Genomic DNA, 12,019 nt, shown 5'->3' with positions numbered 1-12,019 from the left:
TACATTATTGTAAAGTTCTTTTTCTTCAGTTTCTTAAAATACAGAATTTTAAATTATCCATGACTTTTGACTACATGTACCGACAGCACATAATCTGGAATGTGTTTTAATCAAAGCTTGAGTGTCTAAGATTATCAGTGTGTGTGTGTGTGTGTGTGTGTGTGTCGCTCGAGCACACATTCCCCCTCTCCCTGGTCGTGCTGGTGTGTTTGGCAGGATAAATATAGCTGCGTTGGTGTAAAGCTGTTTTCTTTCCGTCTTTTGTAGCTTTAATCAAAAGCAATCTGGAGGAGGGATAAATGGAAGAGAAGAGGGGACAAGAGAGGGATGGGAGAGAGAGAGAAGCAGAAGAGGGAGAATGGGGGCGAGGAGGGATCTGGGGGGGTTGAGATGGCTGATGCCAGTGCGTTTTATTTTAGCCTTCTTTAAAGAGTCATCGGGGAGTGTTCAGGAGTAATGAGAACCCTGGTGACTGGAGGAGAGGGACTTGGTCGAACCTCCTCCTTTCCTCCATCCATCCTTCTTCCTACTCCCTTCCCTCTGTCATCCCCTCTTTACCTCCTCCGGACTACGATCAGAGCCAAGGACTGTGGTGGTTGCTGTGTTCACACCACTGCATTCATGCTGTGGATGAAGCCTTATGTTTATTCTGGGATGCAAAGCGACATCCGTTGTCAGTATGAATGACGTGAACGAGGATCATCTCAGAACGTGTTGTTTTTTAAAATCTGTTCTTCTTGTTATTCACATGTTCCACATTAGAAGCAAAGGTCTTTCTGTGTGGAGTTTGCATGTTGTCCCTTTGTTTGCATGGCTTTTCTTCAGGGACTCCATTTTCTTTCCATTTGTTGTGAATTGTTCACTCTACAGTTGTGAATGTGAGCGTGAATTGTTGCACGTATCCAAGAAATTCTTCTCCTCGTCTTGTAGATCATCTGGGTGTGTAATAACTGCCGCAAGCAGCAAGAAATCCTCACCAAACCAGGGGACTGGTTCGCCAGGACGTCTGGGAAACCGGGAGGCCTCGGGTCGGCGGTCAGTGAACCGTCTGTGTGCCAAACGTCTGGAGACAAGAAGCTACGGTCTCGCTCTCAAGCACCTTCAGACTCCAGTGCTGTTATCCAAGACCCAAACCGATCGAGCGTCCCTGGGACCACAAGTGGCACAGATTCACGGTCACGTAGCGAACCGCCACGACACACGTAAGACAGAGCAATCAGCAATATCCTAGAGAAACATAGTTACGAAGAATTCCTGGTTGGCTTCTTTGTTGACACAATCAGCAATATCCTAGAGAAACATAGGTACGAATTCCTGGTTGGCTTCTTTGTTGACGTCTTCGATTAAAACAAGCTAAATGTGGATAAGGTCAAGGGTTCACCCAACATGGAGTTTTCCCTTGAGCTGCCAGGCAGTAGGAAAGAGAAGTACCACAAGAACCACCAGTTTACCAGAGTACTATAGTTTAAGAACATCTGCGTTTAGATGTTTAAACTTTAAAGACAGCAAATGTGTTTGTTTTTAAAAGGAAAATAACGGTGGAACATTTTTTTTTGTGTCCTGTAGAAGAAATGGACGAAGAGTTGGTCGAGGAGACCGTCGATCAGGACCCCCCAGATTACAGACCCAAGTGTCCATGGACCGGGAGCCACAAGGTGATTCCAGGGAACGCAGAGAGAGCCGGAAATTGACAAAGGGACGCTCTCTGGAGCATGATCCTGTGGGTGGAGGCGGAGGAGGAGGCGCGGGTGGTGTAAGACGGACAGAGGAGGGTGGCTACCGTCAGGTGGACCACAATGGTGCCACCCCTGGCCAAGCAGGGCAGGTGCCTCCTGGAGGTAGAGGACACGCTGGGTCCTTGCAGGGTCGCGGCATGGGCGTTGTGGGGGAACATGGGGACGGCGCACGGCATGGTCAGAGGACCGTGGGTGGGGTTGGTGGGCAACATGAACCTGCCCTCTCTGAGCAAGCTCCACCCCCTGAACTCAGAGAGCCTCCGGGTTCAGGACCCGGCATAGCACCCGGTCAGGGACCTGTGGTGAAGAGGACCAAAAGGGAAAAGGCGGAGAGCATGCTGCGTAACGATTCACTAAGCTCTGACCAATCAGAGTCTCTGCGTCCCCCACCGCCAAGGCCCTACAAATCCAAACGCGGGCTGGGGGCGGGTGGGAAGAGGCAGACCAGTGTCAGCAGTTCTGAAGAGGAAGGAGGGACCACACCTGAGTACAGCAGCTGCGAGGACGCCGAGATCGAAAGTGTCAGCGAGAGAGGTAACGGACGACTTTAACCCCATCATAATATTACAGTAATATCAGAACGTTATCTGTTGTTTTATAATGTTTGTTTTGTGCTATCAGCTAACATTTAGCTAATATTAGGTTATAGGCTATCAGGTTTTCTTTTGCACTACAACAGACACTAGAACAAAATGTATAAATGTTGTTAGCAGATGTTTGGCTAAACTTTTTTCTCAAATGTTTCTAGTTCCAGTGGATTTTGATATTTTACTTTTTACTATTTACTATTTCGTTTTGCGAAGACATCAGACATTTCAAAACACTTTGTTGTTGACATCTGTCTGATAATGTGATGAGATGACATAAAACACTCAAACGCTACTGACTGAAGCTAAACAGTGACATTAGCAGTGAGGTTTTTGCTCAAGTTAATTACATTAGGATTAAGAAAAAAACAAAAAACCTCAGAGGAGTAAAAATGCAGACTCTTTTCACACATCCAGTGTCATTCTGCCCATGAAGTCCAGATGAAGTCTGGACCTGCCGTGTGTGTGTTTGTGTGTGAACACTCCCACACCGTGACACAGGGTGTGAATTTTAGAAATGCACAGAGAGTTTTAGTCTTGTGCGAGTGTCAGACTGTTCACTGCTTTAACTCTGTGGCTTCAGTTTGTCGTGAAGGTAAGGCTGTGTCTTTTGATGCACTTTAAAAAATAATAATGTTGTTTTCTGAACAGCCTGCAACGTTTGTAGACATGTTTCGTAAACAGGGTGTAAAGGGTGTTGTGGGCAACATCCCAAATGTCTATTCATACGAGGAGACAGGTTCATAAATGTGTGTTAAATGTGTCTTTGATGGGACATTTTGACCCTGGCTGACCCCTACTGAAGACCCTCAGCGACCTCAGTGTTGAGACTATGTTATTATGATTTATTTTCTTAACTTAATAATTTCTACTTTGCACAAAAATGTGGCTCTTTAAGTACCTGTATATAAATGTGTAACTAAAACAGCTTATTTTACTAAATTGTAGAGAGGAATTTGGCTAATAAATAAAAATTATTAACATCTATTTTGCTATTTTAGCCATTAGACATTAGGTTGACGTTACAACAAGCAGCCGTTCCAGCCTTTAACTGACTTTAGACATCAGTTTGCATCTGAAATTACAAAAAGATTTACTGCAAATAATTAATAGTAGTCGTACAGATGAGGATGTAACACATTGTGTCGTAAAACTTTGTGGTCATCACCAAACAGGGAGAGAAAAGTGATGTTTTTCAATTAATATATATATTTTTTTAAATGTGCTAAAATTCAAAATATTTTGGACCATTTGTGTGATTTTACATTTACACTCTGTAACCTTGACTGTGTTTAAAATGCACAGAGCATCAGCGGTGCAGCTGTGCTCATGCCATAACGTAATTGCTTCACTGTGTTCTATGGCCAACATCAATAAAGTTCCCCACATCTGATGGAAAGAGGATGCAGCGTGAAGCGACGAGATGTTGGACTAAGATCAGAATCTGTGACATGGATCGAGTGGAAGTTTATTGTGAGAGTGTTCTGTCACAGCAGGTTTTAAACACAGCACCGTGGCAGTGAAATGCTGCTTCCTTTTTTAGCTCGAGACTGAGGCTCGGCTCAGCTCTGAGATGTGTTTGCTGGCAGCATAGGGCGTCCAGGCATGTAAATCACTGGAAGATCAGTGCAGAAAAATCTGGACACACACACACATACACACAGTCACACAGTCACAGTCACAGTGTAGTTGGATGCCTGAAACCAGTTTATGGTATTTTATAAAATAGTTTTAAAAATATTCACATCAAGATCCCCTTCCGGCTAACTGTTGGCTATTTCCTTGCTAACATTTAGCTGTCCTTTTGTCATCCAACATTTTTCCTTTTATATTTGAATAACGTATCAATATGTGAACTTTAATAATTTGTAGCTACTACTAGTAGAACTAACTTTTGCTTGACTTTTATTATTCATTATTTAAATGTTGTTTTTAAGTTGTGGTTTTTCAGGAAAGACTTCAGTCAAACTCTGAATTGTTTTTTAAATATTTCTGGTCCATTTTTTCCATTCTGTTATTTGAGTTAAGCATCAACGTAGGTTCAAAGTATTCTTTAGTAGTTTTCAGCTGTATTTTGGGTGACTTATGTAATTTCTGAGCTAATGTTTAGCTATTCTAAAGGCTATTTTTTTGCTTCATTTCAGCTAATTTAACTTTCGTCATGTCTTGAGGTTTTTTGCCATCACTTGGCCATTTAAGGTTAAGTTTAGCTGTTGCTACGCAAACCATTAGCTTTTTGATTTTAGTTGGCTAATTAGCTATTGTCAAACTTAAAAAGTTGGATTTCTTCCTTTCTGTCTTTTGATTGTCAGGAGTAAAAACAAGATAAAAAAACTCATTCATGTCATAGAGAATAATATTTATGCTACAGAGAAGTCAACCTTTTCTATAAAATTACATAATGTCACTATATATCGCCACCTGGTCAACCTCGTTGTTTTACGGCTGAGAGGAACGTGTTGCTCTGTTTTAACTCAGTGTCATAACAGTGAGGTTGAAATGCTGCGTGCGTTTCATCAGCGGCTCGTGTGTAACGGAGGCTGTGTTTGGGCTGAAGCAGGATCTGGGCTGAACATTTGATTACAGTTTTATCTAATTGTTTAAAAAAAATGTCCCGCAGAATGTGAGAAAAAAAAAATAACAGGAGCTTCCTAAAAATAACAAATTCAGAAGGATAATAAACAAGTATCACCATCACAGCAAATTACTGTTATTGGTCTGAAAACAAATTAAACAAAAGAAATAATTTTAGAATAAGAATAACAACAGCTAAAAGTTAGCTAAGGAATAGCTAACTGTCAATTTGATGGATAAAAATAGACAACAATGAACAAAAATTAAAGGTTTCCCAGAAATAGTTATATATAACATGTAGCGAAAATAATTTAATACTTAATCTTATGAAAAGTATGAGCAAAACGTGAGCCAAATATTTAGCGACATCAGCTAAAAGCAGTAAGTAAATTAAAACAATAATCATATTTTCTTAAAAAAAACATCACAATTATCACCAGCACCATTTACGACTTGCTTTTACATCACTGAGAATTGATTCTATCACATCTGATGTGTTCGTTACCACTTATATATATATATATATAGTCATTTTTGCCTCAGAGGACGTCTTTCAGCCTCAGATTCTTGAAGCACAGGTCGTAAATCTCTGATTCCAGCTCAGCTGAAGCCTGATTATTCAATAAAGTCAAACTGCCTCTCCACATGTAAACAAATACCTTTTGAGGAGCCTCTAAATTTGGCTCCAGTTGTGTATAAGAGGCCTGGGGCTGGTATGTGTTGTGTATACAGCCTCTGCTGGGTGTGTGTGTGTGTGTGTGTGTGTGTAGGTAGATGTTCTTCTTTCAACCACACTGTCTGATTCAATGTCTCTCCTCTCTCACAGGTGACTGGGAGTGTTACCCACATGACCCCACTGTTTGGCATGTAAGTCTCTGTTTGTTCTACTTTTTTCTGCGTCTTATTTCTAACACAGGTAAAGAGACGATCACATCAAATTGTAAGTGAAGAGTTTTCGTCAAGCTGCTTTTCATTCACACTCTTCGGGTGCTGTAGAAAAGTAGAAATCTACCATTTATCATTTTAGAATCTGTTGCTTTTCATTCACACTCTTCGGGTGCTGCATGTAAAAGTAAAATGTAAAATGTAAATTTCTTTTTTTTTCATGCGGTTCAGGTTGGATGTCTGATGGTTGGATAAGGATTTTAAAAATTAAACATGTTAATCAGAGGTTTCCAGTAACTGATTTATGATTAACTGCAGTTTTGACACAGCATGCAATGTTTTTTTTAAGTCAAATTAATTTTGGTTTTAGACTGAATCAATGAACTTGTTTTTTATCTATGTATATTCTGTCTACTACAGTCACAGATTACTACAAACTCATAGTAAAATTACAGTTAAAGACTCCTTGACATCTGGTCAGATTTTTTTGAATGGGTTGCAGTGAACAATTTGCAGCACGTAAATGTATTTGTGACTTTGCCCAACAATAACAACAGATGTCTTACATTTACATTTTTATTTTATGTCTCAGCATCCTGTAACCTGGCAACCATCCAAAGAGGGCGACCATCTGATTGGACGAATCACCTTAAGTAAGAGGAGCGCTGCGATGCCTAAAGAAGCTGGAGCTCTGCTGGGGTTAAAGGTCAATGTGGGCCCTCAATAGATATATATATATATACATATATACACATATGGAAATAGTTACATTTTTTTTCTTTTTTTCACAGGTGGTGGGAGGTAGAGTCACAGAGTCGGGCAGATTAGGTGCCTTCATCACTAAAGTTAAGAAGGGAAGCCTGGCTGACGTGGTGGGACATCTGAGAGCAGGTAAAACATCACAACATCAAGTGTAAACATAATAAAGATATTACTACAACAGTTGAAGTAACCTGCAGTAACAAACTAAGTATCAGCTTGTTTAAAAAAACTGCTTCTATAATTCCAGGCGATGAGGTTTTGCAGTGGAACGGGAAGTTGTTACCTGGTGCCACCATGAAGGAAGTTTACAACATTATTCTGGAGTCTCAGTCTGAGCCCCAGGTGGAGCTGGTGGTCTCCAGACCTATAGGGTAAGTCTGGAATAAGACCCATACACACAACACACCGTCACTGACATATACTGGTGCTGTGAGGAAATGTGCGCAGCCCGTTACTTTTTTAGTCAACTTTTGGTCCAGTGAGTTGGACTGAATTTAACCCTTAGTTTAAAATCCAAAAGTGTTGACGAAGGACTGTGACTCAGTGTTTTGCTGCCCTCAGCAGGTAGTTAGAAGTTCATATTTGTATTCTGGGGGAGACTATAGTACTGCGGTTAAAATATTTAAAGCCAAGATAAGCAACAAGAAGACTATCTCCTTCCCTAAACTTTTTCGTGCTGTTGGTATTTTTCCCTTTTTGAAGAAGCTTTACAAAGACTTTTATTTTGATGAGCAATCTGAATGTGTCCAGAGGCGTTTGTATTTGATAGAGAATCCAATGATAAATGTGAATAATCCACAATTTTGTTCTACAGGCAGTAATGTTCTGGGACCCAGTGGTTGGACACCTTAGGCCTAGCCTTCTTTTCATTCAGTTCTGCTATATGTCACAAACAAAAGTGTGGAACTCAACGAAAGAGTTCCCGCCATAACTATATTTTTGTTTTGACGCCAAAAACATCCATGGATGCCTTCACTATGGATACCAACCATAACGGGAAACATATTATTTATAGTAAAAGTGTGTTTTATGTAAATGTTTTAATGTTGATAAAAAAAACCAATTTCTACAGTTTACGTGTTCAGATTCTTAGTCAAACACTTAACGGATGTTTTAATGTTGATAAAAAAAAACAAACAATTTCTACAGTTTACATGTTCAAATTCTTAGTCAAACACGATTTCACAGCCTCTCATAAGATTTAACCCCCTCTGCTGTTTTATGGATAAAAAGTTGAACATATTATTTCTCTCCAAACACTTGCAAAGGGTGTGTAGAAAATATCAGTAAGTAATTTGACAATTGTTTTCCTTTTTTAAATCCCATAGTTTCTTCTCGCATTTGAAGACAGTTCTGGTCATGCTGCTGCCATTTTGCATCTTCAGATATCTTCAGCTCTGACACTTCCGTGCAGATACAAACATTGGCTTTGTGTTGAACAAGTTCAAACGTCCAAATTTTGGAGTTGAAAGAATCTCCAAAATAAAGGGCAATATATCTGAGCTGATGCAAAATGGTGATTGGGAAATCCTGCAACTTTCCAACTGCTTGGGATTCCATTATTTTTCATTGGTTAAAGTCTGAGGATTCCATTCAAAAAGTATGGTTATTTTTTTCCAATTAAAATGATTTCAATTCTGGAAACGTAGGCTCTAAGGCTCTAAGTGTCCAAGGAACTCTTATCAGTTCAATGTTTAAACTAAAAACCAATGTTTGGGCTCAAATTAAAATGGAATCAAAGTATTTTTCTTTCTTTCTGGGGGGTTTATATAATTATCATTTGTTCATGGAACTCATGAACAGCATGAACAATGTTAGCTGCTGGGGCAGCTTTTTAGAAGATGAAGTAAAACTCTCAGAAAGGAGGTAAAAATGTATAAATTATAGAAAATATCAAGATGATGCCCAGGTAAAATATATATAAAGAAATGGTAAAGAACAACAAAAAGACACTGATAAGAGTTGCATTGATTTTTCATGCTAACTTCACACATGAAGCCTGTAGAGTTGATTCCGGTGTTTCCCACAGAGAAAGGTGGTGAGACCAGACAACCTGTGCTCATCAATAATTGTTCTAGGTGATGATTGGCTGACGAGACAAATTAACTTGACTGGATGAGTTTGGGAAACACTGCAGCCAGGAGAAGAGCTTGGTTATGATTTTGCTTCTCTTTGCTGTTTGTTTGATCCCCAAAACCATTATGCTAACTTCTCTTCCAGCCCACTGCTAATGCATTAATATGCATGTGAGCCTGTGCATCAAGAAGTACTAGAAACCTGTTTCGGTTCCAGTTCCAGGTATTACAAATGACAAATAATCGCTGATCTGACGTCTTTGCTGCTCCTTTTTTTTCAGTGATATCCCAAGAATCCCCGACACATCCCACCCTCCGTTAGAATCTAGTAGGTATCCGTGCATGTTGTCATTGTTGTTCAAGTTGATGTTAATTTAGTCATACTTTAAAATGTGTGTCATGTTTTTGTGTCAAATATTAAATATTTTATCCAAAATACTTAGATGTAGTGACAAAAACAGAATCTATACTAAATACCATAAAAGAAATCCCAGACATGGCTAAACATCGCAGACAGTGATGTAATGAATCGTATCTGTACTACACGAGCCAGGAATCAATCATCTCCTTTCTGTCATTACTTAACAAAAAATTATTTCTGTCCTACGTCTGTGTTGGGTCCCAGAAAAAAAATCTGGGTTTCTGCATAAATCATTAGTATTATTTTGATCATTCAGCCTTTTTTAAGGACCATTGCAAACTTCTAAACAAAGGCTTACTCCACTCAAAGTAGGACAGAAGCCTGGTAATTTGTCATCCTGACAGGTTAGGTCTGCGCTCTCCTTTAATGTGACATCTTCTAACTAAAGGAACTCTTAATGCTGTGTGTGTACTGCATAAACATGAACAGTTTTATTTTAGACTTGGACCTGGTTGCCTCTCCACTCCCTACAAACCTTGTCCTGTTTTATCCTCTGGTTTTCATCTAAAATAAACATTGGTTTCTCCAGAATTTTTGGGGGGGTTACAGAACATCCTTGTGTTTTGTTTTGTCTTGATAGCAGGTTCCAGTTCTTTTGAATCACAGAAGATGGAGAGACCGTCCTTAAATGTCCTGTCTCCCTCCAGTCCCGGGATGCTACAAGATGCTCCACAGTTGATGCCAGGGCAACTCTCAGTGAGTACACAGGATTTGAAAAGGCATGAAGATGTTGACACAGTTTTTTTTAAACAAAACTCCTCATTAAAATTGTCTACATTTGTACCACTCAGGTGAAATTGTGGTACGACAAAGTGGGTCATCAGCTAATAGTCAACGTGCTGCAGGCCGTGGAGCTCCCTCTACGACCTGACGGAAGACCCAGAAGCCCCTATGTCAAAATGTACTTTCTACCTGATCGCAGGTACTCCAGATACTCTCTACTTTAGATGAAAACCTTAGTCATTACATCAGGATTATTGCAAATGAGTAGGTTGATAATGTCCAACATCAAGGCCTGTGTTACGTCTTAACAGCACAGATCATTGCAGACCATCTCCCTAAGTAAATTGGTCTGGTCCAACGATGGGCCATATAACCCTTAATTACTTGGCCCACATATAGCAATAAATTCAGGATCTTTAATGGCATCTTGTGTGTGGATTGGGCCCAATAGAAATGGTGGAATTATTACGCCAAAAATACTCACAATGAAATAAATAACAAACCAGACAAAAATCAAACAACAGAGAGGAAAATAAGAAACAGAGTCTGAACCCTACACGGGAACTTCCACTCACCTAAAAATACAAAATTACCTATTCAATTTCAAGTGCAAGTACAATAAGAGAACCACCACTGATCTCCAAAAACCTGGGTTAAAATAACAAACTAAAAATAAAAAGGCTGACATCAAGTTAGCAGCTGCTGAGGTTCGTACTCTCGCAGGTGTGGCTGCAGGCACAGATATTGCCGTTTGCTGCACGTAGCTAATGAGGAAACGGAAGCAAATGTCACAAAATTATTTTTGTTCACGTCAGTAACTGAACACAAAAAGGAGAAATTAGTCAGAAGCAGCATCTAGTGGCCATGGGAGAAACTACAACCGCTTCACTGGTGCCTGCGTACGATTCAAACCTGAAACCTCAGCTAAATGTCACAATGCTTCGGTGCCCACATAAATCACATTAGTGGAATATATTTAGATGAATGCAGGAACCCAGAAGGCATTAGTTATTACTTTTAAACTACAACACAAAACAGGTGACTCTGGAGGGGAGTGATTTTTGCTGAGGAATCTGTACCTGCATCTGTAAACACAGTGACAAGAGCAAGAGACGGACCAAAGCCGTGAAGAAGACCTGCGAGCCCAAGTGGAACCAGACCTTTGTCTACCCTCATGTCCATCGCAGGGATTTCCGCAACCACATGCTTGAGCTAACAGTGTGGGACCAGCCTAGGTCGCCAGAGGAAGACAGCACTTTCATGGGGGAGGTAAACAACTTCCTGCATGACCTTCACTTATATACCACCTACTTAGACTTGTAGTTATGCTTGCTGGGAATTTTATTTCCTGGTAAAATGATGAAAATGGAAGAACGGTGTAATGAGGGTTGCAGACCCTCAGTCTAGATACGACATCATGTCAAATGTACAGGGTACATTCAGTACTTTCATTATGACTTGACAGATCCTGATAGAGCTAGAGACAGCCTTACTGGACGACAAGCCTCACTGGTACCCGCTGCAAACCCATGATGTCTCATCCATACCGCTGCCCCGACCTTCCCCATTCTTGCCCCGGCGTCACGCACACACAGACACACCCGGCAAGAAGCTACAGCGTAAGTTTGTGTGTAAATAAATGTAGAATTCTAAAGGCATACGTACTAATCTGTACCTATATGACGTAGATGTCCATGTAAATGTCCTCTTTTGGTCACCTTCCCTGACTCTGCATCTGCTCCTGCAAATATGGAGGTGTTAACAATGGATAAATATGTGTTGCTGTTCCTGTATGTGTGTTTATACCCCTGTCTGTGTGTCTGTGTCTATAACTGTTTAGGTTCACAGCGTGTTACAGAGCCTGAGTTTGATGAGGGTACAACAGTAGTATCTAAAGGTGGGTGGGGACAGTTTCCACATTACCGTGTCCCCCTTTCAGACCTGGTTTCTTATGTATGGTCTACATGCAAGAATAAGTAAGACTCAGTCACAACTGGTTACCACTGATCCAGTTTGAATTTTAAGGCCTGGTGTAGACATGAACATGGACTGAAAACCATCCACCTGTCATCAGATCTAACGCCAGGTCTGAATGGGTTCAGCTTATTTTTATTTATTGTGTTTTTATTTATTTCTAAATAATTTTCTTTTGCCGTTTTCCTTGTCCGACTAAAGTGTCGGACAAATGCTCAATTGGTGTCGTTTAAACAGTCCTGTGATGTGAAAATCAAAGTAATAATAATCCTTGACACAGTG

General features: G+C 40.3%; 1 protein-coding gene across 18 annotated transcripts in view; it reads left to right on the top strand.

Annotated features, from left to right (window-relative positions):
* Positions 1-12,019, top strand: part of rims1a (regulating synaptic membrane exocytosis 1a) — a 57,236-nt gene that overhangs the window by 27,887 nt on the left and 17,330 nt on the right. For 11 of the 18 annotated variants that reach the window (XM_025061104.1, XM_025061098.1, XM_025061097.1 and 8 more), the window contains 13 exons: positions 931-1,202; positions 1,567-2,270; positions 5,724-5,764; positions 6,375-6,488; positions 6,574-6,673; positions 6,792-6,915; positions 7,813-7,830; positions 8,901-8,947; positions 9,621-9,736; positions 9,832-9,962; positions 10,861-11,032; positions 11,229-11,382; positions 11,604-11,660. In XM_025061104.1, the coding sequence (XP_024916872.1) occupies positions 931-1,202; positions 1,567-2,270; positions 5,724-5,764; positions 6,375-6,488; positions 6,574-6,673; positions 6,792-6,915; positions 7,813-7,830; positions 8,901-8,947; positions 9,621-9,736; positions 9,832-9,962; positions 10,861-11,032; positions 11,229-11,382; positions 11,604-11,660 (2,050 nt within the window). Of the gene's footprint in view, positions 1-930; positions 1,203-1,566; positions 2,271-5,723; positions 5,765-6,365; positions 6,489-6,573; positions 6,674-6,791; positions 6,916-7,812; positions 7,831-8,900; positions 8,948-9,620; positions 9,737-9,831; positions 9,963-10,860; positions 11,033-11,228; positions 11,383-11,603; positions 11,661-12,019 lie in introns of those variants that run through there. The other 7 variants (XM_025061108.1, XM_025061100.1, XM_025061096.1 and 4 more) reach the window with 6 other exon arrangements.

This window comes from Cynoglossus semilaevis, chromosome 12 (assembly GCF_000523025.1).
Source record: "Cynoglossus semilaevis isolate Cse_v1.0 chromosome 12, Cse_v1.0, whole genome shotgun sequence".
Classification (NCBI taxonomy): Eukaryota; Metazoa; Chordata; class Actinopteri; order Pleuronectiformes; family Cynoglossidae; genus Cynoglossus; species Cynoglossus semilaevis.
This window is presented reverse-complemented; position numbering and strand designations above follow the sequence as displayed.